Below are 26,882 nucleotides of genomic sequence, written 5' to 3'. Positions count from 1 at the left end.
ATACAGCGCAGACTGTAGAAAATAACAAAACTCCCAACTTGATAAAACAATTTTGTTGTTTACTGTATAAAACAGTAATGATACTCTAGGGTTGACTTGGCCACCTTGCCACCCCAGGATCGGTGCCTATTACAACACGCACGTGATGTATTTGCCTTATATTAGTTCCAATATATCGTTGCTTTTGTTCCAGCTTCGTATAAAGTTCCCGTGATGGTTGCGCATGTTGCGCATATTTTGTGCCCGTTCGTGTCAAATGGTTGATTTTGCGTTTGTATTTTTGTACAGTTTGCATCATTGCTTAAAAAAAACTACAAAAAAAGCACAAAATTTAAACATTTACAAAACATGTAGTTTAATTGCAATGATACAAATACTTTGTATTAATTTACTTTCGCAAAAAAATGGTTTCAATAAAAATTGTATAAAAACTGTAACATGTTGTTCATTTTTACATCGTCGGAATTACGTCACAATGCAGATATTTCTGTCATGCGTTCGGTTCTAGAATTTCACGAACTATGACGTAATTGTCAATCGCGTTCCATTCTGCACGTGATTATGACGTAACGTAGGTATTCAGTTTCAAACGTAGCAACACGTGTCCTTCACCATTGAAACCCTAAAACTTTTTCACCTGTTTTGTGCAATTATGACGTCACAATGCCGAAGTCGAAATTGTTCTAAAGTAAATATAGAATCCATTGTTTGCTCATATTACCCATTGTAGGGTTTCCTTTATTTTTGTTTGTACAACGGTATTGATTGTGACGTAATAATAATAATGGTCATCTTACTTAGACAATGTAGATTGTTTACCAACAATCGTAATTGTAAAAATGCGTTGTTGAGTTTTCATAAATTTTTATCAATTCAAATTAATCAAACAAAAGGAAGGAAATTAACATCAAAACGACATTCGTTCATTTACTCAAGTATTTTAATCTTTGGCAAATGTTATAACGGCCGTCGCTTTGTCGTTAATTCCCATCTCTTCCTTATATTGACTAATATGAACCTTGTTATTCTATTCTAAGAGATAGTCACGTTACGTCATGTTGAATGTAAAGATGATGAAATGTAGTTGAAACCTAAATTAGCCGCCGCAAGATGGCGCTAGTAAGCCATAGTGGGACAAACCGCGATGCCAATTTATTAATCGTTAAATTTGAACATTAAAAATATAATTTGAACCGGAAATACTTGATTTCATTTGCCTTTGTGTAGCATACAAACATGTCGTTACGTCATCGCGTCGAAACTTGTTCAAGTCGTCATATCAACTTACTTATTTTATGTAAGCCTTAACGTGTAAGACGACTGGCGTTTCATTGCTAAGTCTCTTTGTTGTTTAACTCCTTGGGATCTCTTTATAAATGTTGTGATAATTCATACCTTGTACCCAATTATGTATGTTTGATTTAACTTTGTATAGTTTACGGACTATAAATGGATACGTGTCCTTATTTAGCCCCAAAACATATAAATATACGTAAACATACTTTGATTTCGACAACGTATGTTTGAACGTGAATATAGAAATCTAATTTTACCACGTATAAATAATGACGTCACTTGTACGCGTGTCCTTGTTGGGTGGAATGTCGATCGCCGTCGTTAATTCAAGCGGTTATCGAGTTCCTTTCTTCGTTTATACGCGGTTGTTCCATTCTAGAACTTCGCTTCATTGTTCCAGCGTGTTCGTTATGACGTAACATACCAGACAATTGGAATGAATAATCGTAACAATCGTTTATTGTATGCCCATTCTTGAATTTGCTTGTGACGTCAAAATGTATCATGTTCATTCTTTGTTAACTGTATGTGACGTCATAATTATCAAGTTTTAGTTTTGGAACTCATCTATATGACGTCATAATGATTATAATTTTTAATCGTCTGTTAAATTAACACCACAGATTGTGACGTAACAGTTACTGGAGCAAGACGCGTGGGCGGTCTATTGTTCTTTGTTTATGACGTCATTGTTAACACGCGGTTCGATTGTTAGTTGAATGGAAAATCAAGAAGGTTTGAACGCGATTAATATTCGTGATGTTTCAATTACAATGCAATATACGACACCAATATTATGAGCTGCTCAGTATTTTAACCAATCTGTTCCAGCGTGTTGCAAAACATGTTTAAACTCAATGTCTAGAACGCTTCAACTAAAGTTACTAAATGATGAAATGCGTTCAAGTTTTCTTCTATTCTGATATTCAGTTTAACTTGTGACGTCACAATATAATGTTTATCGATGATTGTGGAAGTCAATCGCAGTGCCAACGACGCCATGCGCGCTGTCAAACTATGTGGTTACGCAAATATAAAAGGTTATTGAAAGCTTGTACTTAGAACTATGGGCGTATAGCCAGCCTTAAATTTTGGTGGGGGCCAAATGTTTTATGGTTGTATTTTGTGTTTGAAACACCTTATTACAACACAAAACACAGAAAGGCGTTCTGAATAGAATTTATTTTTCACAATTACGCCGCGTGAAAACACAGTGATCTATACAACTACATCCAAATCCAAAACTCCACTCGTCACCTACCACAGCCATTTTTGTCACAAAATTTGGGATTTGTTTTTCTTAGCTAGCAGATAGACTGTTTATTACGCAATAGTAGGAATTCACACGTGGTTTTATTGCATCATAATAGCGATTGTTTGACCCAAAGTTAGTATAGTTAGACGTTGGTTTGACCCAATGTGGTTTGATCAAGCAATTAATTACGCTATAAATAGCAGTCCCACGGCGACTGACACCTTATCATTAAGCATGTTTAAGAAAGAAAGATGTTTGTGTAAGAAAATTAAAAACAGTCTTAAATCGAAATGGTAAATTACATTATTTGTCTTTTTTTCATCACTAACCTTAGTGGAAACTTAAAATTTGAGGGGGGTCATGGTCCCTCAACCCCCCCCTGGCGACGCCCATGCAACGTCTCAACATGTTGCGCATAATGGGCGCGACAACCACGCTTTTAACTCAAACTTTTACCCCACTTTTTATCCATAGCGTTTTTAACCAACGTTGTTTTGCTGTTGATTCCTTTTCTCTTCGTTTTAATTTGATCTTCGCTTTCGTATTCGAAGAATTTATACGCTGTACTAACTAATTTCATCTGTGTTAGATATCCGAAGCATTGCATGTATTTTACGTTTGGTTGGTCATTGTAGATACCTTATGGGCCCATGCGTTCACCAGGACGCACACAACTCTACTTATTATAGATTAAATTAATAGAGGGGAAACTTTAACAATATTTGTTGTTGGATGCAAACAGACTTCTCATGGCCTTGTTTGTTTCAGAGGTTGATTGCTGCAAAGTGGTGAATAAAATAACAGATGTAAAAGATACGTTAAAATCAGTCTAAGTTATATTATTGATGGAGCAGCCTACAGGTGTTGAGTGTCTCTGAAAAAGGTGATTAAACATAAGGTAGAAACACGGGGTGATCTCCCTGGTTTACTTTCAAGTTGTACCATACATTGTCATTGTTTGTTCCATTATCACGTAAACAATCAATGGCCACTTCTACTATGACGCAACATTGCAATATCGCCACGTAGTTTCCGGTCAACCCCGGATGCTACCTTTTTTCCTATTGGTCGAAGACCACGTGACCAACGACCACATGTGTATCCGGTATATGAAACAATAATCGACGTTTACCGCGTGATAATTTCTATTGTTACGACATAGTGTTTCGTTTGAGTTCAGTCATGTTATATTGTCATATGATTAGGCTTTTGTTTAGGTTTATCCGTGTTTAGATTAAATGTTGCTATCCACCGTTAACATTCTACAGCACCTAACTTATCCTCACGCGGTTTCCCAACACATGCCACCTTGCGCCCACAATGTATGCGACGGATATAATGGTCCCGTTTTAACGAAGGAAATCATGCGGTAGTTTTCCACACTGTTGTTGCGTGCGTTGTAAGCTATGGTGACGACATAGTAGATTGGGGTAAGATGGCACATGTAGATTTGGGTAAGATGGCACATGTTTTATTCTGTTTTCTCGTCCCATTGGTAGTAAGCAAAGAACATTCAAAGAATTATAAAACCGTATCCTCACGACTTCCATAGACCGTTGTTAATTGTTTAAAACACGATCAGGATATTTAGATATTATGTGCTAAAGGTGTCCCATCTTACCCCACTGTACTATATGGGAAACCCCCATAACGATACTGGTCGAATTCCAACTTCATTTCAACTCCATACTAATCAACGTCATCAAAGTCTATTATCGCGTCATAATATCAACATAGTCACGTGTTGTCCTTTGTTTAATGTTGGATACTGTCGCGGACATGAACCGCGCTGTAAACAAGTGACAACCATCACTTTTGTATTGTTAGGTAACAATATAAAAAAGGTTCATTTTGTTACAATGGTATTTTCGACAAAAATAATATATTTTTTACTAATTAGAAATTAAAATGAAGTAATTACCATTTCAATCTACGTTGTTATGACTCATAATCACAACAATGACGCTGCAGAGATTCGTTTATTACGTCACAAAGAATCTTCGCGCGTCGACAATGTCGGAAATTTCTTCCGCTTCGAAAATCGCGGTGGTGATTCAGAATCCTGCGTATTGTGACGTCATAAGGAAGGATAATTATCACGTTGTAAACGCGTTTCGTTCAAAACGCGGACGTTGTTTTAAATTATCGACGTCAACAATTGATTAAATATTATTTCTGCTCGAATGCACATAATGTAAAACTACCAACACTCTTTTAAAGTCGTGAGATTACGATTATCTAATTCGTTTTTACACAAAATGGGACGATCAAGGAGAATGAAAACATGAACCATATTACCCCAACTTACTATATAACTACACAGTAACATATTGTGTGTGGTGGCTTGTTGCTAAGTCCACAGTGGTTATTGCGCTTATGTCTCGAAGCCATTGCGGGCGTATGTGTCTTTGGGCAAGACACTTAACAGCAATTGCTTCAACCCAGTGGTCACTAATGAGTTGTTCAAGTTGTCAGTCATACATTAAATTTTGATTAAAACAATCACCCACAAAGTTACTTACGCATAAGCGGCCACAAGGTGTATGAAACACCCGTGTTATAACGATGTCGTTTCCCCGCCATGTGAGGTTGGATCATTCATCCGCCATTTTTCTTTCTAGAAGCCCCATTGTTCGAGTTACATTGACGTATTGTGACGCGTGAATTGAGTTATATGACGTCAGCATTGGTTCAATTATTAGTATGACGTCAATAATGACTATGTTCTAGTAGTTAAAGTTTGACCAATCAGCGCTCCAGATTAGTCACGTGATCTCAAGGAATGTTTGTAACAAAGGTCACATTGTGTGGGCACTGTGACGTCATATTGGTGATTGTTGCACACACGTGATATGCAAATTAACTTCGTTTGTGATGAAACAATGATAACAATAGCTTTGATTCTGGAATTTTGATTTCTTCGCGGGGGAAGCGGTTAGTGCTCCTAACCAGAGGATACAGCGTTCGAGACTCGACGATGCCACACTTATGTATTACTGTATATGTCCTTGGACGTATATGTGTTCTTTGGCAAGACACTTAACGACAATTGCTTCAACCTAGCGGTCACTAATGGGTTGTCCAAATTATCAGCCATGCAGAAAAACAATCACCCACAAAGTTACATACGTGGTAACCATTTTACTTAATAGTTGGTATTTTACAGTTGAGTTCAATTCTATACAGATTATCACCATTAAATATATTAAAACGCACGAACAGTTTAAGAACCAAAAGGTTTTGAGTTCGATAGGTCAAGTACTTCTACCACCACTGTGGGCGGAACGACGTTTGTCCATGCATTGTGTGGGAGATAATAAACCAGTGTTACGTCATATATAAAACACAATACACGATAAATTGCTATTGTTTTATCATAAACGCATCATTATGATGTAACAATTCAAATTCCAATACATCAAACACTAAACCATTAAATTCGAGTATATGTGAATATACGCAACGATGGTTTGAAACTTTGTGGGTTAATGATATACAGAACGACAATACTGGTCTAGTTTGTCCTTGGAATAAAATCTATTTAATTGTCGTTTGCACAGCGGTACGTGCAGCGTGTGGGGTTCGTATATATTGTTGTTGTTGGGCACGTAAGTGGCTGCGTGGTGTTGCGATATCTGTTCTAATAAGGTGGGGTAAGATGGTTCCTGTTTTTATTCTCTTTTACCGTTGTATTTGTTAGCAAACAAAGAATAACTACAAAGTGTTCACCCGTATATCCTCACGACTTTAAAAGGGTGTTCTTAATTATTAAAAACACGATTAGGAATTATTGGATATTATGCGCTAACGGTATCCCATCTTACCCCACGTGATTCTGCACTGTGTGTGACCCCAACAAATCGTGTTGACACGTCAAAATCGCAATCCTTCACGTCACAATCGCTTCGAGGTTTAAATCTCGGTACAGATTAAGGGGGTTCCCCGGGTTATTAGTTCGAACAATCGGATGTCATTGTTACGTAATAATGTCGATTGTTTCTTCATAATGATGTTTATTAATCTTAAACTTTCAATTGTGATCGAACAATTGAAATTGTTGACGAATTAACTTTGATTGTTTGGAAATGGCGGGAAATATTTTTAAATCTTCCACGTAACAAAGAAGGAACAATGGTTATTGGTGCGTAGCTCCTACGTCGTAAATGAAATTGAATTCGAGTTTCGTGTTTATTGTTACGTCACAAATGTAAATAATAAACTCATAATCGTCATAAATAAACGAAGATGACTGTCGCGCTTATAGTTAAACATTATAATTCAACAGATGTTTTATTTGTATTGGTTTATAAATTATACTTGGCTCATAAAAGGCTGTTGATTTAAACGTTCAAGTTTAAGTTTAAAACGAAACTAATGTTAATGCTGAAAAGTTAACGAGGTGTCTCAAGAATTGTTGTATAGTTCGTTCTAGACTTGGTACAGCTTCAGCGGTTGGACATAATGTCTATATTTTCCAATCGTGTTTTAAACAACAACGGTCTTTTATAGTCGTGAGGATACGGTTTTATAATTGGGTAAATATTCTTTGTTTACAACCAAATGAAACGATATGAAATAAGAAAACATGGGCCATTTTACCCCAACCCACCACAACGCCCGTCTGTCAACTTTGTGAACGATTTATTTTGTTTGGTTCATATAACCCCTGCTATCACGTGGTGCATAGTGACGTCACAAGTTAATTACCCATAGTTGCAGATTGACGCCTTAAACCCCATGAGACAAGGGTCGCACCTGGTAATCTATTGTGTTCTAAATATAACAACGATCGTAGACACTTCGCGCGAGTTAATCGTCTATTGGTATTGTTATGTCTGCGGTGACTCATTCTATTCACTTGGTGGAGTTTAGTTAGAAATCCATTTATTGTTCCAGTCGTTCGTATTTACGATGTCAATACATCAGATGCACAAAACACACGTGAACCATTGTTTGGCTAAGCCTTGCAACATTTTACGCAAAACAAGCATAAGTTGTTTTGTATTTGGTTTTATTTTACAACGAAGCAAAGAAATACCACAAAGAAATTATTGCAATTGAACTTGAAATGAAACCACACGCCGTACAAGAGAGCAACGCCTACAAATATGATTTTCCGTCCAACTTTCGTTACCAGCACGAAAATTCAAGACCCATTGTGTAATTCACTTTCATTTTACAACTAGCACTGTGACGTACGACCAGCGACTCACACGTAACACAAGACATTGTGACGTAATAACAGGTAAAAAAAGACAAATACAAAAACAGAGGATTGAAATTGATTCAAATTAGTTGGGACTTGTGTACATTTATACAACGTTAGTTATCCCATCAACAAATAGCTTTGGCAAGACACACGGGGCGTACGAGGCACCTTCATCAATACATACACAACACAGCAAAAGTATATATGGACTTCACAGCTTCGAAATTAATAAATAAACAACACGAGTCATTGCCTCGCCTGTAGAACTTGTCGACGTATTTTGTCGCATTCACTTTGCAACATCGAGATTTTCCTTTTCAAATGAAGGTTCTGCGCCGCGAGTCTTTCCGCTTCTCTCTCTTTGTCCATCTTCCGCTGTTTTCGTCGCATTCTGGACTTCTTACAAGCTTCGTTGTTTCGGATGCGACGTCGGTCGATTTTATCCAACTCGTGGAGAATGGGTATGAGGCTGTTGGTGTCAGTTACTTCTTGCAAGCCGCACTGGTTAAAGTTGATCGTTGATAACGTGGGGCAGGTGGTTGGTTGGGGCAAAGTGGGATTATGAGTGATTGTGTGGGGCAAAGTGGGATTATGGGTAATTGGGTAGGAAGGAGGTTCCCAGTTTTGTTGGTACATCTGGTGGTCAGGTGGGCTCATTGCTGTTAAATAAAAATGATGCGTTAGGACGGTTGTTGTGTTGGATGCACTCTAATGAATGTAATGTAACTTATCTAATAAAATATATTTACAAAAAAAGCTGCAAAACATAATTGAATCTCAATATGTAGAGCCCGAAGCGTTTTAACTAAAAAACATTGTAGTTTATCCTACGTAGGTGTGACGTATACCTTATACACGTTTGGGAGGTAACTGTTCTATTTGACACCATTTACAATAAGGTAGTTTGGGTAACATTGTTAAGTAAGGCGTAATGTGGAAGTTAATCTAACGTGGAGATGGATAGTTATTTATTAAGTAATCATTAAGCTATGGGCTCTGGGTTCGAAACCAGGCAACGTAACTAACGTGTTTAATTGGGTTGTGACTTTTGTTGACAATTATTTTTATTTTGTCCGGTTAGGAAACCAGCTGCAACGGGCGGGTCTGGGCTGGTTTGTCGTTGTTGAAATAAATTTGCTGATAATCGATACACCTTGCGTGTGTGGGCGTGTCTAAACATGTCTAGTCACGTGGTTGCTACCATGGGAGCAATGGCGGGAAAACGGGACAAAATGGCGGCAAAATTTAGTCACGTGAGAACATTGATTTTCGGGAGAAATATGCTTGAACTAATTTCCGTGGCGACGATAAACGTCGCAAACGCGAAAACAACGATTTCTGGCGAAAATTTGGACAAAAACTTTGGCAAATTTAAGTATTATTTAAGTTTGTAACTAATCAATGGAAGCTACTAATATAAGCTAGGATATGACGTATTTGCTCACCTAGAATCGTGTTCGTTGATTGGTCGTATTGAGGGGTGTGGCAACTACCTGGACTGCCTTGGTAGTTTTCGAATGGTGGATCTGGACTCGTGGAATAATTGCTTGATAATGGCGACCATTGTTGTTGCATTGTGACGTAGGATGGGTTTCCCCCAACCGGGAAACCTGCATCATTGTCATGGATACGTTCGACTTTGTAAGTCCCTGTGATCGCCACCGGTTCGCTCTGACGTCGGTTTGATGACGTAATCTTGACGTCACTGATATCGTTTATGTCGTGTTGTGAGATGACGTCAATCACGGTACCGATGGAGTATTGTCGCGTCATAGGAGGGGGTCGAGATAGAACATCAGGGACATCGGAGTAAGGAAAACCATCATCGGGGAATTCGTCCTTCACCCCCGGTGGAAAGTGGAAGTTTTGTTCCAATGTTACCGACGAAGGGCTGACTATGGACTGGAAACTGTCAATGCTTTCTGTACGATTTCTATGATGTTGAAAACTTTCCCCACCATGCATGATTGCGTTTACTGTGTCGCAGCTTTCGTTTATTTGCTGGAAATCTGGAAAAAACATAATTTACAAAATCTGAACTTTCTCTTTGCAGCTGTAATAGCAGCGTAGTAATTTGTGCAGACGCACACTTCTTGGAAAAGTACAATTTACTACGAGCCAAGATCAGATAAAAGTAGCTGAGCTAAGCGAAACGCCACTCGCAATAAGTGCTTACTCGTATAAACGTTTACCTTTGTTTTGTTGATCGTCGTCTTTGTAAGAAATATCATTGACAAGCAAGCTAAAGCAATTCACCATGTTGAATATAAGGCTGACCAACTTTCAGCGTGATTACTAATTCCGAATGACGGCTCCCAGCCACGAAAACGAACTTTATAAACCGAACTAAAATAGAAAAAAAGGTTCGGGGGGTTCCCCGCTCCGGACTGTTTCTGCTCTTCGTTTTTCTCCTCTTTCCATCTCTTTCATTCTCTCGAAAGAGCAGACGTGTCTCGACTTGCCACCCACTCTGCTCTCACTCCTTCTCATTTTCGCCTCTCTGTGACGACATAGTCACGTTTATCGCGCGAATTTCGTTTAACACCAGGGGAATACCCTAAAAAAGAACTCGGGCGTTACAAATCCAACTGAAACATCGAGTTTTTTAAACAAACAAAATAAAAATTTATTGCATTCAAATTTCATGGCAGTATTACGTAACAATATACTTTATGATGACACGCAGTTATATAAAACATGGCTTCTTGTTACAGTTTTATGACACAATGGGATAGTTTGTTACGTAACAGTTATATGCTAATAAGTTGTAACTTTACCAATATATGGTCAGATTTTGAACGTAAAACATAAATGAACTTTATTTTCTTCGATTATATAACAAAGGTCATTTAACATAACAAATATATGGGAATTAACAGCAAAACAACGGCCGTTGTTTAGCTTTAAAACTTGTTAAATATAAAATAATGTAAATGAAACATTGGTTAAAACACATTACTGTTAAATTAAATATCAATCAACTCACAGTGGGCTGCAAATGTGGTTTTAATTAACAATTAGGATTAGTAAAACCTATCAATGAAAAAAGTTTTTGTGACGTAATAGATGAAAGACATTTAACCATAACTTGTTTTATTTCCGTGTTTTTGATTTAATGTATTTGTAGGACTCATTATCGTTGCGGAAATAACAATTTAAAAAGTTATGTTGTGATACCAATACATGTGTAGTATGCCTCTCATTTGAGTTTAATAGGTCGTGGATCGAGTAGTGCAGTCGATGCCAAAACTCGTTCACATGAACATAGATTCACCGCCAATGTTTGTATAATACATCGTTGGTTTCTGGTTTGGAAAGTTAATAACTTGTGAGAGTTATAAAAAGTTATGAAAGTTATAAAAAGTTATTAGTTGTAATGTGTTGTTTAAGTTGTCAGCCATACAGAAAAACAACCACCCACAAAGTTACATATGTGGTAACTTGTAAGCGGTACGAGGTGTATGAAACAGAACACCCGTGTTATAACTTTATAGTCCAGTAACTCGACTTCGAGCTTGGCCAAACATTTGACAAAAGCTTCGCATTAGACAACACCATAAATATGAGGGGCATCCCCTAATACCGTACCATATTGAAGGTTTTCCTCGATCACCCGGTGCATTCCCTGGTCATAGGAACGTTTGAAATAGTTTAAACGGGGGGTTCTTAAACTTTTTGAAGCACGCTCCCAATGGAGATTCTCACAAAACTCGCGTCCCTTCTTGTTAAATTATCACAGTGGTGTTCAAATAATTTCTGCCATGATCAAACTCAATGTGTATTATGTAGGTTGGGGTAAAATGGTTCATATTTGTTGGGGTAAGATGGTCCACGTTTTTATCCCTTTTTACCATTCCAGTTGGTAGACTCTAAAAGAGCGTTGTTATTTGTTTATTACACGATCGGGAAACATGGGATATGTGCTAACGGTATCCCATCTTACCCCACAGTAATATATGCTTGTCGTTTTGCTGTTAATTCCCCCTTTTTTCATTGTTTTAATTAATTTGATCTTCGCTATCGTATTCGAAGATATAAAGAACATTTATGTTTCGTACAATAAATCGGACATACATTGTTTTATAAGCTGTGTATATTATTTGCAACGGGTGGGTACATGACGTATTTAACCTGTTACGCTGTTGCACGTATTGTGACTCGACAGTTATTTTATTACGTTATAATATGCATAATGTTTTACTCCCTTTTATTTGTTTTGTAAAAGTTGTATGTAAAGTACTTGGAGTGGAATTTGAACCCGGAACCTTTGGGGCTATAAACATACTATTTACTTGGAAACATGAATGTAACTTATTTATCCTCGCATGGCGGGGCAACGAAAGTCGTTATAACACGGGTGTTCTGTTTCATACACCTCATGCCCGCTTACGAGTTACCACGTACGTAACTTATTTATCCTCGCATGGCGGGGCAACGATAGTCGTTATAACACGGGTGTTCTGTTTCATACACCTCGTGTCCGCTTACAAGTTACCACGTATGTAACTTTGTTGGTGTTTTTTTATATATGGCTGGTAATTTAGACAACCCATTAGTGACCACTGGGTTGAGGCAATACGTCAACAATGGTGCAAAAAGATGAGAATTAAACAGCAAAACAACAGTCGTTATGAAACGCTAAGGAGAAAATAAACGTGAGAGCAAACAATTGAGTGCAAATGTAACATATATCATAATTAAGGAACTGTGCCCACACATTCACGTTAATTGTTTGACAAGTCGTTAATATTTGTCCTTATGTTTGATAAGCTATGTATAGCATAAGATGTATAACTCAGTCATTACAATGGTGGGATACTCACACTGTATAAGGATGTATGTTGTTGTGTGGGCGTATTAAGCCCAAGGTATTATATATGCGGGTGTATAAGATGGTTGTGTATGTAGTCGTATATGTTTGTTTATTTTGGGTGTTACTGAATTGGGCCAACTCTGGCCTAAGGCAAGGATTTTTTGTTGTAAGACCTCACCCATATAGAGAATGTGCATATACAATGTTGGGGTAATGGGCCAACTCTGACCTAAATCCCAGGTCCCATGACATGCCTCACTGTAGAACCTTACCCATATAGAATAGAACGTGCATATACAATGTTGGGGTAATGGGCCAACTCTGGTCTAAATCCCAGGTCCCATGACATGCCTCACTGTAGAACCTCACCCATATAGAATAGAATGTTTATGTACATATACAATGTTGGGGTAATGGGCCAACTCTGGTCTAAATCCCAGGTCCCATGGCGTGCCTTGCTGTGGGACCTCACCCATATAGAATGTTTATGTACATATACAATGTTGGGGTAATGGGCCAACTCTGATCTAAATCCCAGATCTTATGACTTGCCTCGTTGTACTCTTTTTTTTTCACACAGAATACAATAAAACAAGGTTTTTTACTCAATTTCAATGGGAGCCGATCATTACGCATGAATGGCAAAGTTTTGTTGGCGAATATTTTTTACGATGTCGTTGCCCGCCATACGAGAATAAATTTATTACATTTAAAACGGGGTGCTTGGATGTAAGCCTCTGCAGCGACATCTAGCGGCTATTTCTTTTCCAGTGCAGTTGTATACAGTTACAGAGCAATAAATTTTATTTTATTTGATATTCGCAGTAATATCGTGATGTCATGAGTGACGTCACTTGAAGTATTATACGTCATGGTCACCCTATTTTCTGCTATCCACAAAAAATGATAAAAACTCAAAGTTTTGATATTTTGTACATTTATTTGGCCACACATAACAATGGTGTTTAATTATTCCATCAGAATGACATCAATGTACAAGTGTAGATGCCGACGCAGCACTCGAAGCCCATGTTTGCAGCAGTGAGGATATTGTACAGTGTGTGTTGTTCACCATGGTAAGTCGAGATCGTATCATGGGTCGCAACTTTAAGAGGAAGTCGCTTCCAAGTAAGTTGGTTTGTTCTGTGGATTGTGTGGTGTTAACTGACCCATTAAGGTAAGGTTAGAACTCGGCTGTGAGCATGAGGTCATGGGGAACTATGGTGTCTTGGATTAAATTGATTGTGGGGTTTATTAAGGTTAGAACAAACATAAGGAAACCAATATTTCAATATTCTGATGATGTCTCGCTGAACGGCGATTAAACCATGGCGAAATTGATATTTACTTTTATTTGGTGTTATTTAGGTAATACCATGTATATATCTATTGTCCCAACATTACATTTGCATTATCAGTGTATGTTGATGTAATATGAAAGTGTCTTTACCAAAAAAACCATTATACTGATTACCAAGAAACGATATTAACCCTTTAACTGCCTTTAACTTTAATATTTTCAAGTTAAAAGACAGAATAAATTTATGACGCAGCGGATCATTGGGATAATAAAAGTTATGTTTTCCACCAGATCATCTTGCTATTTCTATATTACGCCACAAACAACACAAAACATATCTCACCAATAACCTTGGCTTTCATATAAATGTATTAAGCTACAAAATATCTTGAATAAAAACCTGGATCCGATATTTGGATGTCGTTTTCCCTTGGTTCGTAGTTGAACCCCTGTACCCATGTTGGGGGTTGGGTGGGGTAAGATTGGGGGACCGATATCTGGATTGGGGGAATTCCTGGTAGTTTGGGGTCATCTGCATAGAGGGGGGGGGGGGTTAATTGGGGTTGGTTCAAGATTTTAGGGGTAGCATCTCAGTGATCTCACTACAACTTTCGAATCATGGTTTGTAAACAAACACTAACGCATATGTTCTGTTTGAATCAAGTCATATTATGTTCTGCACAATTAAACCTCAGACAATTGCGTAAACAGAATTCACCCTGCTGTTTAAGGCCGGAAAAACATTGTTTAAAAAACAAGAAAGCTAGAAACACCAACAACAAAGTATAAACTTTTGAACTTACTTAGATAACAGAACAATTGAACGTTCCCTCCCATATCGTTCCCCACTTCGTCCACCACAATGTTGAACTTGGAATCGAGGTTTGCAATCTCCCTCTTCACATTATCACTCAACTTCCCTTTTGCTTTGTTGGCACGCAACTCTAACACCGCCTCCTGCAGTTTCTGACGTTTGTTTGGAACGAACTCCGGACTGTGGGAGCAATTTTGTTATATGGTGGGTTGGGGTAAGATGGCACATGTAGGTTGGGGTAAGATGGTTTATGTTTCATTCTCTTTTCTCGCACCATTTGGTAGCAGCAATATTTACAGCGGTAAGTTTATGTGATAACAGCATCCCATCTTACCCGCAATTCTTTTGTATTGCTATGGCTGTGTGACAGTGGTTAGCGTACTTGCTTTTATACCAGAAGATGCGTTTCAAAGAGTAGGCTGTTTGCACCAAGACCCATTTTTGAACAAACCGAATTTTAGGACAACTAGTTAGTGACCATTTACAAGTTACCATGTATGTAACTTTGTCGGTGATTTATATGGTTGATACTTTAAACGAACCATTAGTGACCGCTGGGTTGGAGCAATTACTGTTAATTGTCTTGCCCAAGAACACATGCTTGTGGCTTGCCCAAAGATATAATTTTAAATGTGTATCTTCTACACCACAGGCTTAACCATTGTGTCAGGACACCCGTCACTTTATACACAAACAAACCACCCACTCACATTGTGTAGTTGCCACATAATGTCTTCATAGCCGGTCCAAAGGTTCGTTTCAATGTATGGTTGAGTAAGGGGGACTTGGTGGCGGATGCGATAACGTTGAGTATGGGTTGGCACATGTGTTGGTCGGGGCGGGGTTGCAACAATGGCGGCTGTAGGGGGGGAGGGGTTAGGGGGGTGGTGACTCTGGTCTAAATTTCGGGTTCATTCTTTGATATAGGTTAAGTGCTCATAAAGTTGGACGGTTTTCGTAACGAAATAACAGTCAGGATCAAATATGTAACAAACAAAAATCAAGGCCAAGGTAATAGTTTTTATAAGATATGTGTTTCACCTAAAATGGGAGAATTGATCCCTTATTCAAACAGAATATGTTTCATTATAAAATCTTTTAACAGGTAATACAACTAGCTTAAGTTATCGTAGTTAGTCCCATGGCACACCCATGTTAGGCGCGCACATCAACAAACATAGGTTGCCCCTACCTGTGAAGGCTTCTGGTCGAGCCAGTTCTGCAAAACTTTCTCACATTTATCTAAAGTTGACATGAGAAGTCGTTTGTTTGGATTCATGAGCGTGTCACGCAATGTCTTCATCTTGCAAAGGTCATTGTTGTATTTCTCTTCGTCCTCATTGAACTGAAACAATCATTGTCTATTCTATGAGTGTGGGGTTTCCAACACCCAGGTATTTTGACCAGAGTTGGCTCATTACCCCAACACCCAAGGTCTACCATCTACAGAGATTCTATTAAAATGGTGTATGAAACAGAACATCCATGTTATAACGACTGTCGTTGCCCCGTCATACGAGAATAAAGTTACATTCATTCATTTTTATGATGTCATAATTACCTTACTAATCATCCTGGAAAGTGGTTCGATATATTTTTGTAGTTGTTTCAGTTTCTCCATGTATTCCTTGTCGTCTTCAACTTGAGAGTTATTTAGTGGGGTGGGACTCGGTATCGTGTTTATTGCAAGCGTTCCTATGTTTGGTGTGGTTGTTTTATTCATTGGATAACTTATGAAGTTTTATAAACATGTAGAGTCATGCTTAGGTTGTCTTTATTCTGCATCTTAATTGGTTTAACTAATGATTTACTTTCAATGTACATGTTTGTGCTTTGACCAAGACACACATGGCAGCATCGAGCCTTGATCTCAGTATCCTCTGGTTACAAAGTCGGTGTGGAGCCATGCCACAATGTTATCACGCCTTCCTCTAACCCAGAGTTTATGGGTTCGAGGCCCGATGACGCCACCATTGTGTGAGTATGCGCCATTAGAAAAGGCACTAATGGGTTGTCCAAATTATCAGCCAAACATAAAAACAATCACCCACAAAGTTACATACAGGGCAAACCCCATTATAGTTACATTCACACACCCACCTGGGGAAGGAGCGGCTTGTACACTACCAGGTGTTCGTAACCCTGGTGACGTGTTGTGTACCTGGGGGGACGGGTGGTTGGGGGATAATGAGGGTATCGTGCTGTAATAATTACATTGTTATGTCATAGTAGTTTCTGATAAACTAGTGTTAGAACTAATTTGTTCAAAACCATATGTTATATGAAGATGGTATGCTGTTGGAATTTCTATTACAAAAGTGTGGACAATGATATTACCACCGATAAAAAGGGGTATTTGTACAATCCTGTGTTTTCAATTTGTAATTTAAATTTTTTTGGGGGAGGGGGGTTGCAAGACCCCAAACCCCCCTGGCGGTGCCGCTGCTATTGGTTCTTACAAGCTACTTTAGTTTTAATTCTAAAACACATTGCATGCTACGACCTATGTTATATTTGTGCCATTGTTTCTAACATATTCAAATACAATTCAATTATGATGGAACGAAATAGCATTATGACATCACAACATACTTTGAATGTGGTTGTCCTGTACTGTCCGGCATCTTCAGTATTGGCTGGATGTAAAGATGGATTGTTATTAAACAAAGTAATGACAACTAGTGTTGTAACGGGTGGTACGGTGGCTTATGGGTTCAAGGCTCGACACTGCTACCGTTTTGGACGTAGATGTGTTCTTGGGCAAGAAGACACTGATAACCCAGTGGTCACTAATGGGTTGTTTGAATTGTCAGCCATACAGAAAATTAATCGCCCTCAAAGTGACACACGTGGTAACTCGTAAGCTGGCACGAGGTGTATGAAACAGAACACCCATGTTATAATGACTGTCATTGCCCCGCCATGCGAGGATAAATAAGTTACATACGTGGTAACTTGTAAGCGGGCACGAGGTTCATGAAACAGAACACCCGTGTTATAACGACTGTGGTTACCCCAACACCAAAGATAGTTTACATACAATATACTTTTGCTGCAAGCAGATTACAATTGTTTGTTTTAGGTCCTGTTCACACATTGATGAAAATACCTGTATTGCTGTATAAGAAGTCAAAACAGTAAATTAACAGACTACACAAATAAATGTCAGAAGAGCTGTTTTACAAAACAAGTTACTCATCCACAACAGACCTGCATATTGGTGGGTGGGGGTGGGCGTGGCTGAACAAACTGCCCCGCCCCATATTGTTGGTTCCCGGGTGATGGTTGGGACCACTGGGTGCGTTGGTAACCCATGGATGATTGGGGGCTGGGTAACCCCGTCATGGTACGAGACATGGGGCTGTTGGTGGGTGCCATACCACGCATAGGCATGCCTGGGTGGAAGGGGGTTGCATTAGTTATGTGGGGAGATTAAACAACAATCGTTAGTAATTAGGTTTTCAGTAAAAAGTTCTTGATATTTGAATGCATTAAAGGTAGTGGTTTACTTTGGGTAAAGGTCCTACTGGTCCAATACTTGCATAATTATCAAAGCCATACACCTTGTGGACATGCCTAGTTCAGAGGGGGCTTCAGTAGTAAAGTAATTATTTTAACATATAGTACTGTGGGGTAAGAAAAATACCATTACCAACTGGTTTTAAACAAATAACAACACTTTTTAAAGTCTTTTGGATGCGTTGTATAATTCTGTAAATATTTTTTGTTGATTACCAAATGGGACAAGAGAAAAGAAACAAAAACATTTTTCCCCCAATTCCACTGCATGATAATCAAATACCTGGTGAACCTTGTTGAATAATGTTGTTTTGTGGAGTTCGTTGTATTTGGTTTGTTTGATAAATGGTTTGTTGGTTGCCCGCTCGGTTTATGTACATACTGTCTTGTTGCATGTTCTGTTGTTGTTGTATGTTTTGTTGTTGCAAATTCTGTTGTTGAATATTTTGCTGTTGTATGTTTTGTTGTTGCAAATTCTGTTGTTGAATATTTTGTTGTTGCAAATTCTGTTGTTGAATATTTTGTTGTTGAATATTTTGTTGTTGAATATTTTGTTGTGGCTGTATGTTTTGTTGTTGCATTTGTTGCATATTCTGCATATGTTGTTGTTGTTGAATGTGTTGCTCCTGGTTGGGTTGCATCACTCTTGCCTCGTTGTTGACTAAAAACAAAATATTTAAACCATTGGAGAAATTGTTTGTGCGATTTGTAAATAAATAAATAGAGGTAACTCGCTTTATCCTCGTGTGGGGAAACGACAGTTGTTATACTGGGTTGAAGCAATTGTTATGTCTTGACCAAAGACACAATACTTGACTACTTCCTCCATGTGGAATATTTATACCTTGGAAACCCTCATTCACAATATACTAAATATTAACAAGGGACTTACATTTCTGTACAATCTTGTCGATAAACCGAAGATATTCTTCCTGTTAATATTATGGTGAAATATAAATTTATTATAAAAGTGAAGCTTACATATGTTTGTATTGAATAAATTTTGATTTATTTACAAAGAAACATATATATATATGTATGTTATTTTATAAACATTGTGGTATTGTGTCAACTGCCCTAAATCGCAAGTACCTTTGCGTATAGTCAGCCATATTGGACAGTATGTTTTTGCGCGGATGATATTTTTTGTGCCAATTTTTGTCTGAAATAATTTTTATTTGCAATTATATCACGCTATAAAACGTGACGTAAATTTATGGTAAGTTCCAAACCTGTAAATTAATACAAACATACCATCGACTTTGCTCTGGTGCAGATGTTTCCCTCAATCGTAGTCACGTTGAAATTTTTTCCAGTTTTTCTAAAAGCTTCCATTCTAAAATATAATATTAGTTTTGTGGGGTGTTTTCTTTTTGTTGATTATGTATGAACTTTGTGGGTGATTGTTTTTATGGCTGTCAATTTGGACAACTCATTAGTGACCGCTGGGTTAAAGAAATTGCTGTTAAAGAGTCTTGCCACACATATATATATATATGCTCACAAAGGTAGCAGCGTTAAGTTTCGAACCCGGTATCCTCTGATATGAGGTGACCGCTTTAACCACCAATGTATATTGTGTCTCTATTCAAGAAAGATAAACACACAGTTGTAAATCAGTTACGAAAATGTACTGCTACGTAAGTGTCTTGTGCAAGAACACATGGTAGCAGTGTCAAGCATTGAACCCGGCACCTTAGGGTTACGAGCACGCACGCTAACGATCGTACCACGGTGGGTGTCGTACAATATTAAAATGTTAGGCACTAGTGAAGAATCCCCGGTACATAGAAGAATATGTTGGTGGAAGGTGTTAAAGGTTGGTGGTTAGGGGGTTGATGGTTATAGGGGTTAGTGGTTATCAAATAAGGTAGGGGGGAAGACTCTTTACTAGCACCGAATATTACAAATCTTACAGTTTTTGTTTCCCGTTATTTCGTAGTTGCGTAGTTTTCCAAGAATCGTTTGGTCGCATCTGGTTCGGATCCATCTTGAGTTAATGACGCTTACTTACCTAATACCTGGAATTATAAACTAAAAGGAAGTTTAATCAGCAACTCACGTCGGCAAAACTACCTTCTGGTTCCCCTCAAATAAAATGTTTCTAAATTTTTATTTAACGCGAAAAAGGCAATTCGGTAACTTTGTAGGGGAATTCCAAAGGTAATACCGATTTCGTAATCCGTTTTTTTAGTTTCTGTGTAAAAAAGTAAATAAAATTTACATTTAAGTTTGGTTTCCAGTTGTGTTATTGCTACAGTAGCGACTTTGAATACATGTTGGCAGTTTCCCCACTCCTCCTACACCAGGAGTATCTGTCTTGTTTCTTTTTTTATATTTTTTCTCTTAAAATCTCCCATGCGTTTGCCCTTTGGAGACAGTTTAATACATCTCTGGTTTTTACAAATAAACACATAAAAGATTCTTGTTTCAATAAAAAATGCAAAAGTACCTGACAAACTTCCCAAACGTAGAACAAAACGTGTAGTTCCTCTTTTTACAACTTGTAAAAGGTCTGACGTATTTTCGATGACGTCATCTACATAGCGCTGTCTCGAATGTGTTGTTCGCATCAAGTTTTCTGCAAACAACAACGATGGATAGCGTAGCCAGTTCCACAGTTAACCCACAAGGCTCTATGGGTTTGCATCAGAATAATTACAGCCAAAGTATAAACAACGAACGAACGATAGTTCATGTGTTTAAATTCTTTCGCGACCGATATGTTTTTAAGATAAAAGATGGCGGTTTGCAAAGCAAGGATTCTGACGACCATGATGACGCAATGACAACTACTGATAACGAAGGTAAGGTATTTATGTTTAATTTATTTGTTTTAAATATTTGGTAAATGAAATGTTTATTATAATAGTTTAATTTATAGTTTGTAATTTTATCGATTTATTTTGCAAAGCTGTCATGATGTCGAAAATTGTCACTCCCAGTGCATAAAGGATCTGTACTGTTTTATAAGTTAATATAATGTAGCAATTTATAAAAGAGTCTCACTGTCATAATGTAACTTAGTTATTCTCGCTTGGGGGCAACCACAGTCGTTATAACACGGGTGATCTGTTTCATTCACTTCGTGCTTGCCTAAGTTACCAGTGTTACCACATATATAACTTATTTATCTCACATGACGGGGCAACGAGAGTCGTTACAACACGGATGTTGTGTTTCATACACCACATGTTGATACAAACAAACATACCATCGACTCTGGTCTATAGGCAAGCACCTTACTAAACCACAGCACCATTTAAATGGTTCATTGTTAAAGTCCCCTTGATTACAGATTCACCACTTGAAACAATCTTCTCAATAAATCTTGATGATTTACCTTATTATTGCAAACTTATCGTTTTATCGAAACTCGACGCTTCAGACATTAATCATCTTTCTATGACAAGCAAGCACTGGAGGGCGGTATGCAGCGACCAGATATTGTGGCGAGAGTTATTGTACACGGACATGCTCAAGTGGCCAAACATTGGAAACAAGAGTATTCCGTTATTATCATTAGCTGAATACTTTAAAACAACAAACACAACAGCGGTGGTTTGTCATAACGGTGAACTTCCTAATATTGCTTATGACTTATATGCGAGGTTATGCAGCAGGAACAATGTTAATTACAAAGCTTTGTATTTTCACTCTGCGTACCAGCGTGTACAAGACCACACGTTCATTGGCGTCAAACACACAAGTAATGATGTGGAAACGTCAATAAACAACTTAAGTGAGACACAAGACACGACACTCGCCGCAACTCAAACCTTTCCAAGATTTCTTCGTAGTTTATGGATGAGAATGAGATCGGGAAACGGTGAAGTTATCATGCTTGGTCCTGGCATGGAGTCAACAAACACAAGTAAAATATTCTCTCGACTGCTTTGGGCGCGACCAGATTTGCTGATGACGGTACGTTTGCTACCGGGAAGTCAAGACGGTGTGGGGTCCGGCGTCGAGCTCGAGTTCAAGGGTGAAAAGAGGTTTAACCTTATCGCTCTATACTCCGGTAACCATAGAGACCGGGCAAAAAGATCGGGAATGGATCGATTGAGGAGGAGCAATATACTTGATGCTGTGGAGCAAAATGTAGGTGAAGATACGTCAACATTTGATCCTTACCTACCTGCTTTCAAACTTCATGAAACTGTCCTTAACTTCTTAAACAAAAGAACGGAGACGTACAGACTCATCTATGTGGTTGATGCAACTAAAAATCAATCGCTACAAAATCTGTCCTGTAACCGACTTGAGTTAAAAGCTTTATTGGACGGTGTTCGTCACTGTGAGCAAGGACGGGATTTGAATCCTTCATCAATTCTGCGTCGACCACTGCTTGTTTTATGTTGTGTTGATGTTTCGACAACTGAACGAATATCGTGCGTTGAAGTTTCTTCTTTACTTGACCTTCCCGCGATCACAGATAGACCGTGGTTCGCACAAGATATTAACGTCAGTAATTTGAACGGGTTGGAAAATGCTCTCGTTTGGCTGTTCAAACAACTTTGATAATTATTCAGAAAATTTGTAATTTTTAAGTTTTTTTATCAAGAAATATTTTTACTGTTTTGTTTTATTAAAACAAATGTTAACTGTTTTTAAACTAAAAAAATAATTTCGAATTTTTACTAGGCAATTTTATTGTGTTTTTTTGTTGGAAAAAATGTTAGAATGTAAATTATTTGTTTTTTTTATTCTTTTTTTACAAAAGTGAATGTTAATCAAGTTAGATGTGAATTGACATAAAGTTTCCTGCTGTTCTACCGTTAGTTTCAACAAATACTGCTCAAATATTTCTCTAGATATTGTGTCTTGTTTCACAAAAAAAAAACATATGTTATTTTATTAGGTTGTTTGCTCTATGCAATATACTAAAACAACATTGAGTTAACCTCATATTCTCTCATATATTAGTTAATCATCATTTGACGTCACTAACTTTATGTAAAACAGGTCTAAGTTGACCGACCCTCGAATTTCACGGTGGCAACTGGCAAATGCCACAGACTACTTTCACAAAAAGTCTGAAAATGCTTTGTTTAACTTGTTGTTTCTATCTTTTGTTATATATTACCTGGTTAAGGTGTAAATATGGTCTCGAACATTGATGTTCGATCAAAGTGATATGTTCACCCCATATGTTTAACATCGTTTCAAACGCCTCATAAATGGTCATGAGATTGAATGTTAAATACATTTTCTTTACTATCTTTCAGATGTGGTTGTTTGTTTAACGATAGATTCAGTTATTATTGTATAAAAGTGGCTGTACACAGTATCCCCAATTCGTCCATTTTGTCCGGATTTCGCTGCCGCATGCGGAACTCGGTAATGGGTTTGCATACCACTTCCCAAGTTGGATACTGTGTACAGCCACCTTAAGCTTGTTCCAGGTATGTAAATACGATTTAGTTATTCTGTCACAGTTTTACACGAACCAACGATTAACATCCCAGAGAAACCTGGGATGTTGGTTAGTGTTTAACATTAAGGTTGTTGTATTAGTAGTTGTGTGTGGAACGGTGGAATTTTTTTCAAACCTTTTGGGGACAAAGATTTTAAATTAATTCTAAAAACGGAGTTTTACAAAAATGTTTATAAGTTCACTTTTGGTCGGTAAAAGATCTTCAGTATTTGTGGCACGGTGGCTTGAGTGTTGTGTTAGTCCAGCATTATTGTTTCATTTACTTAAATGGTGGTATAGGAATATTGCAGTGAGTGGAAAAATAAGTCTGTCACATTAACAAGATGTTTCAATCTCAGTATAATTTCACGCATACGATACGCAACAGTGGTTATAAAGTAATAAGGTGATTTACAATGTAATAATATCTAGAACGTATTTTCCCCCGTCATATCCAAGCTAGCCACCACTCCTTCAAAGTAACCCTGGAATAAAACAAGATTTAGTTTGGTTTTCTAATAAAGATCGCCTCCCCTTCAGACCAACCCACCAGTGTGGGCGTATGTATCTTGAAAAATGACACTTAACAGCAATTGCTCCAACCCAGTTATTGCTTATGGGATGTTCAAAAGCATACAGAAAAAACAATCACCAACAAAGTTACATACGAGGTAACTTGTAAGCAGGCACGAGGTGTATGAAACAGAACACCCGTGTTATAATGACTGTTGTTGCCCCGCCATGCGAGGATAAATAAGTTACTTACGTGGTAATGCGTAAGTGGGCATGAGGTGTATGAAACAGAACACCTGTGTTTAAAACGACTGTCGTTGCCCCGCCACACGAGGATAAATAAGTTACATTAATTCATTCAAGTAATATTTAGAAATTGGTTCTTATATTAGTCAGGTAGCTTTACATTTAAATAGTTGAAGTTTGGTCTTTGCTTTGGTTCCTTCTCCCAACATTTCATCATAATCCCATAGACATGATCGGGACATGTCACCGGCTTCGGGATTCGATATCCACTTTCTAATAGTTTCATCAAACTACGTGTTTCCATTCCTACAACATAAACATATACAATGTTGGGTTAATATGACAACTCTGCTCTAAATATCATGTTCCACCAAAAATTAGCAATCTAATGTTAAGTGATATAAAAAGCCTGGTTTTAAAATTGGGGTGCTTAGTCCACTAAAAGATTGTATTTAAAAAGTTTATTATCAACCTTCCTCCGACCCTTACCCCTATAAGGTGATTCTCCTTGTGTGATGATTTCAAACAGAACAATCCCGTAACTCCAAACATCGGACTTGATGGTGAACTTCCGATGCGTCAAAGCTTCGGGCGCCGTCCATCTTATCGGCAACTTGGCTCCTGGTTGGTTGGTTGTTATTTATAAAATTCCGTGTTTAATATTTGGTTTATTTATCAGCCATGCTTTTATTCGACACTTTTACTCAATTAGTTTTCACTCGTAGCATGTTTCAACGACTGTTGTTTTGTTGCCAATTCTTTTCTCTTCGTTGTTTTAATTAACTTGATTTTCGCTATTGTATTCAAAGAGATAAATAAAATCATGCTATTTAAAGAAATATAAAACATATGTTGTCTAACACCACCCATACTCACCTGCATGGGCAACGTATTCATCTGTTGGGATGAAACGAGCCAACCCAAAGTCAGCGATCTTACATTCCTTGTTTTCGCCGACGAGGATGTTTGCCGCGCGTAAATCTCTATGGATGTAATTGTTGGCCTCGATGAAAGCCATTCCGGATGCCACCTGTGAGATGATGGAATGAACATGAATGTAACTTATTTATCCACGCATGACAGGGTAACGACAGTCGTTATAACACTGGTGTTTCGTTTCATACACCTCTTGCCCACTTACAAGTTACCGCGTATGTAACTCTGTGGGTGATTGATTTTAAGTATGGTTGATTCAGACAACCCATTAGTGACCACTGGGTTGGAGCGACTGCCATTAAGTGTCTTGTCTAAGACATACACGCACAATAGGGGCGGCGACTAGCCTTGAACCAGTAACGTCTTGGTTACGGGCTGGCGTGCTAACCAGTTATTACCTGATTTTAGACAAACATGGTCATATTTGCCAATATAACACGGGTTCATACACAACACATTCTCACCTGAGCAGCCATATCCAGCAAGTCACCAAGCTGTAAATCATACGAACCTTTCCTCTTTAAATAACTCAGCAGATCTCCATTGCACATAAACTCGCTTACAATATAAACTGGTTCAGTTGGTACCTGGCAAAATGTGTGGAAAAGGTGGTGTTTAAATGATGAATAAATGTAACTTGTTTGTGACAGAACAACAATACTGTTTACCACCAGTGTTCTGTTTTATACCTTCTATTTTACAGAAGCAGATGCAAAAATTCATTTGCCCACAAAGTTTCATATGTGGTAACTTGTAAACAGGCATGAGGTGTATGAAACAGAACACCCGTGTTATAACAACTGTCGTTTCATTCTTGCATTTATAGATTAAATTTAAAACAAGCCAAACTCAAGCACTCCCCCAGTGGTTGGGGTGAAATATGTTTGTCAATAAAAACACCAAGTATGATTATAATGTCCCACCACAGCGTGTAGTTTAACAAGTTTGTCGTGCTGGAGTTGTTTCATTGCTTTTGCTTCTTCCAGGAAAGCTTCAGTTGTCATGGTTCCTATCTGTAGTTGTTTGATTGCTACAGTGAAGCTGCCATCCAATGTACCTGTGTGGGTTAGTGGGTAAATGTAACTTATTTATCTTCGCATAGGGGTTTCAAACCCTCTGGTTAGAAAGCTACTGCCCCATGGAGTTGTATGTCAAAGCCGTTAGGTGTTTTACTCAAGAACACTTGCACAACAGCATGGGTGTATTAACAAACACATATTAACAATTAAACCCACCCTTCCAAACGTCCCCGAACCCCCCCGACCCAAGTTTGGTTTCCAACTTCAACCTCCCCCTGTCTATCTCCCAAACATCCAGCTCCATGTATTCTATGCTTGGTTTGGGTTGAGGGTAAACAAGGTTGCAAGCCAAACCATCAGAGTTCTCTGTAAATACAGGAATATTTGTCAAAATACAAATATCTGTCTAATTGTTAATAATACTCTGTGTTGCAGGGACATTGATTATCATAAGTGCGGCGCCGTGGCGTAGTGGTTAGCGTGCCTGCCTGTAACCATTAGGTAATGGGGTCAAGCTCAACGCTGCTACCTTGTGGACGTATGTGT

At 38.1% G+C, this 26,882-nt stretch overlaps 4 protein-coding genes and 1 long non-coding RNA gene across 6 annotated transcripts in view; 2 read left to right on the top strand and 3 right to left on the bottom strand.

Annotated features, from left to right (window-relative positions):
- Positions 1–7,545: 7,545 nt before the first annotated feature.
- LOC778710 (transcription factor protein) lies at positions 7,546–10,038 on the bottom strand. The gene is given in 3 exon segments (NM_001078317.1): positions 7,546–8,419; positions 9,206–9,769; positions 9,953–10,038. Coding segments are annotated over 3 exon segments (1,044 nt in total). The 5' UTR covers positions 10,020–10,038; the 3' UTR covers positions 7,546–8,006.
- A 3,463-nt stretch (positions 10,039–13,501) lies between these two features.
- LOC100176244 (mediator of RNA polymerase II transcription subunit 15) lies at positions 13,502–20,749 on the bottom strand. Of its 2 annotated transcripts, XM_002127309.5 has the most exons (14): positions 20,659–20,749; positions 20,123–20,240; positions 19,461–19,542; positions 19,099–19,138; positions 18,490–18,867; positions 17,898–18,082; positions 17,280–17,323; positions 16,788–16,888; positions 16,249–16,382; positions 15,880–16,032; positions 15,398–15,546; positions 14,677–14,867; positions 14,274–14,405; positions 13,502–13,716 (listed from the first exon to the last, which is right to left on the bottom strand). In XM_002127309.5, the coding sequence occupies exons 2-14, from the start codon at positions 20,194–20,196 to the stop codon at positions 13,562–13,564; spliced, it is 1,818 nt and encodes a 605-aa protein (XP_002127345.1). In that variant the 5' UTR covers positions 20,197–20,240; positions 20,659–20,749; the 3' UTR covers positions 13,502–13,561. The 2 variants fall into 2 exon arrangements, with proteins under 2 accessions (XP_002127345.1, XP_026693680.1); XM_026837879.1 differs by lacking the exon at positions 20,659–20,749 and having other exon boundaries at positions 13,581–13,716; positions 14,217–14,405; positions 20,123–20,323.
- On the top strand, positions 13,568–17,898 carry LOC113474901. The gene is made up of 3 exons (XR_003396621.1): positions 13,568–13,701; positions 14,681–14,891; positions 17,770–17,898. It is a non-coding gene; the product is annotated as an uncharacterized LOC113474901 (long non-coding RNA).
- Positions 20,667–23,432, top strand: LOC100186460 (F-box only protein 4). Its single transcript, XM_002127402.5, has 2 exons — positions 20,667–21,013; positions 21,505–23,432. The coding sequence occupies exons 1-2, from the start codon at positions 20,803–20,805 to the stop codon at positions 22,725–22,727; spliced, it is 1,434 nt and encodes a 477-aa protein (XP_002127438.1). The 5' UTR covers positions 20,667–20,802; the 3' UTR covers positions 22,728–23,432.
- Positions 23,433–23,535: 103 nt separating this feature from the next.
- Positions 23,536–26,882, bottom strand: part of LOC100187182 (proto-oncogene tyrosine-protein kinase Src-like) — a 7,047-nt gene continuing 3,700 nt past the window's right edge. Inside the window, exons 6-12 of the mRNA XM_009862697.3 lie at positions 26,553–26,702; positions 26,241–26,374; positions 25,782–25,904; positions 25,258–25,411; positions 24,871–25,002; positions 24,542–24,687; positions 23,536–24,107 (exon numbers count right to left, since the gene is read on the bottom strand). Of these exons, the coding sequence (XP_009860999.1) occupies positions 24,051–24,107; positions 24,542–24,687; positions 24,871–25,002; positions 25,258–25,411; positions 25,782–25,904; positions 26,241–26,374; positions 26,553–26,702 (896 nt within the window). The 3' untranslated portion in view covers positions 23,536–24,050. The remainder of the gene's footprint in view (positions 24,108–24,541; positions 24,688–24,870; positions 25,003–25,257; positions 25,412–25,781; positions 25,905–26,240; positions 26,375–26,552; positions 26,703–26,882) is intronic.

Source organism: Ciona intestinalis, unplaced genomic scaffold (assembly GCF_000224145.3).
Source record: "Ciona intestinalis unplaced genomic scaffold, KH HT000030.2, whole genome shotgun sequence".
In the NCBI taxonomy this organism is placed as follows: domain Eukaryota; kingdom Metazoa; phylum Chordata; class Ascidiacea; order Phlebobranchia; family Cionidae; genus Ciona; species Ciona intestinalis.
Note: the sequence above shows the minus strand (reverse complement) of the source record. Positions and strands in the feature narration are given on the sequence as shown.

Bases quoted from the DNA above. Each gene is read 5' to 3' on its own strand.
- LOC100186460 (XM_002127402.5), top strand. From the start codon at position 20,803: ATGGATAGCGTAGCCAGTTCCACAGTTAACCCACAAGGCTCTATGGGT. The intron at 21,014-21,504 runs GTAAGGTATTTA...CCTTGATTACAG, and splicing joins GACAACTACTGATAACGAAG to ATTCACCACTTGAAACAATC.
- LOC100176244 (XM_002127309.5), bottom strand. From the start codon at position 20,196: ATGGATCCGAACCAGATGCGACCAAACGATTCTTGGAAAACTACGCAA. The intron at 18,868-19,098 runs GTAAGTCCCTTG...TTTTGTTTTTAG, and splicing joins CGACAAGATTGTACAGAAAT to TCAACAACGAGGCAAGAGTG. The intron at 18,083-18,489 runs GTATTTGATTAT...CCTTCCACCCAG, and splicing joins TATTCAACAAGGTTCACCAG to GCATGCCTATGCGTGGTATG.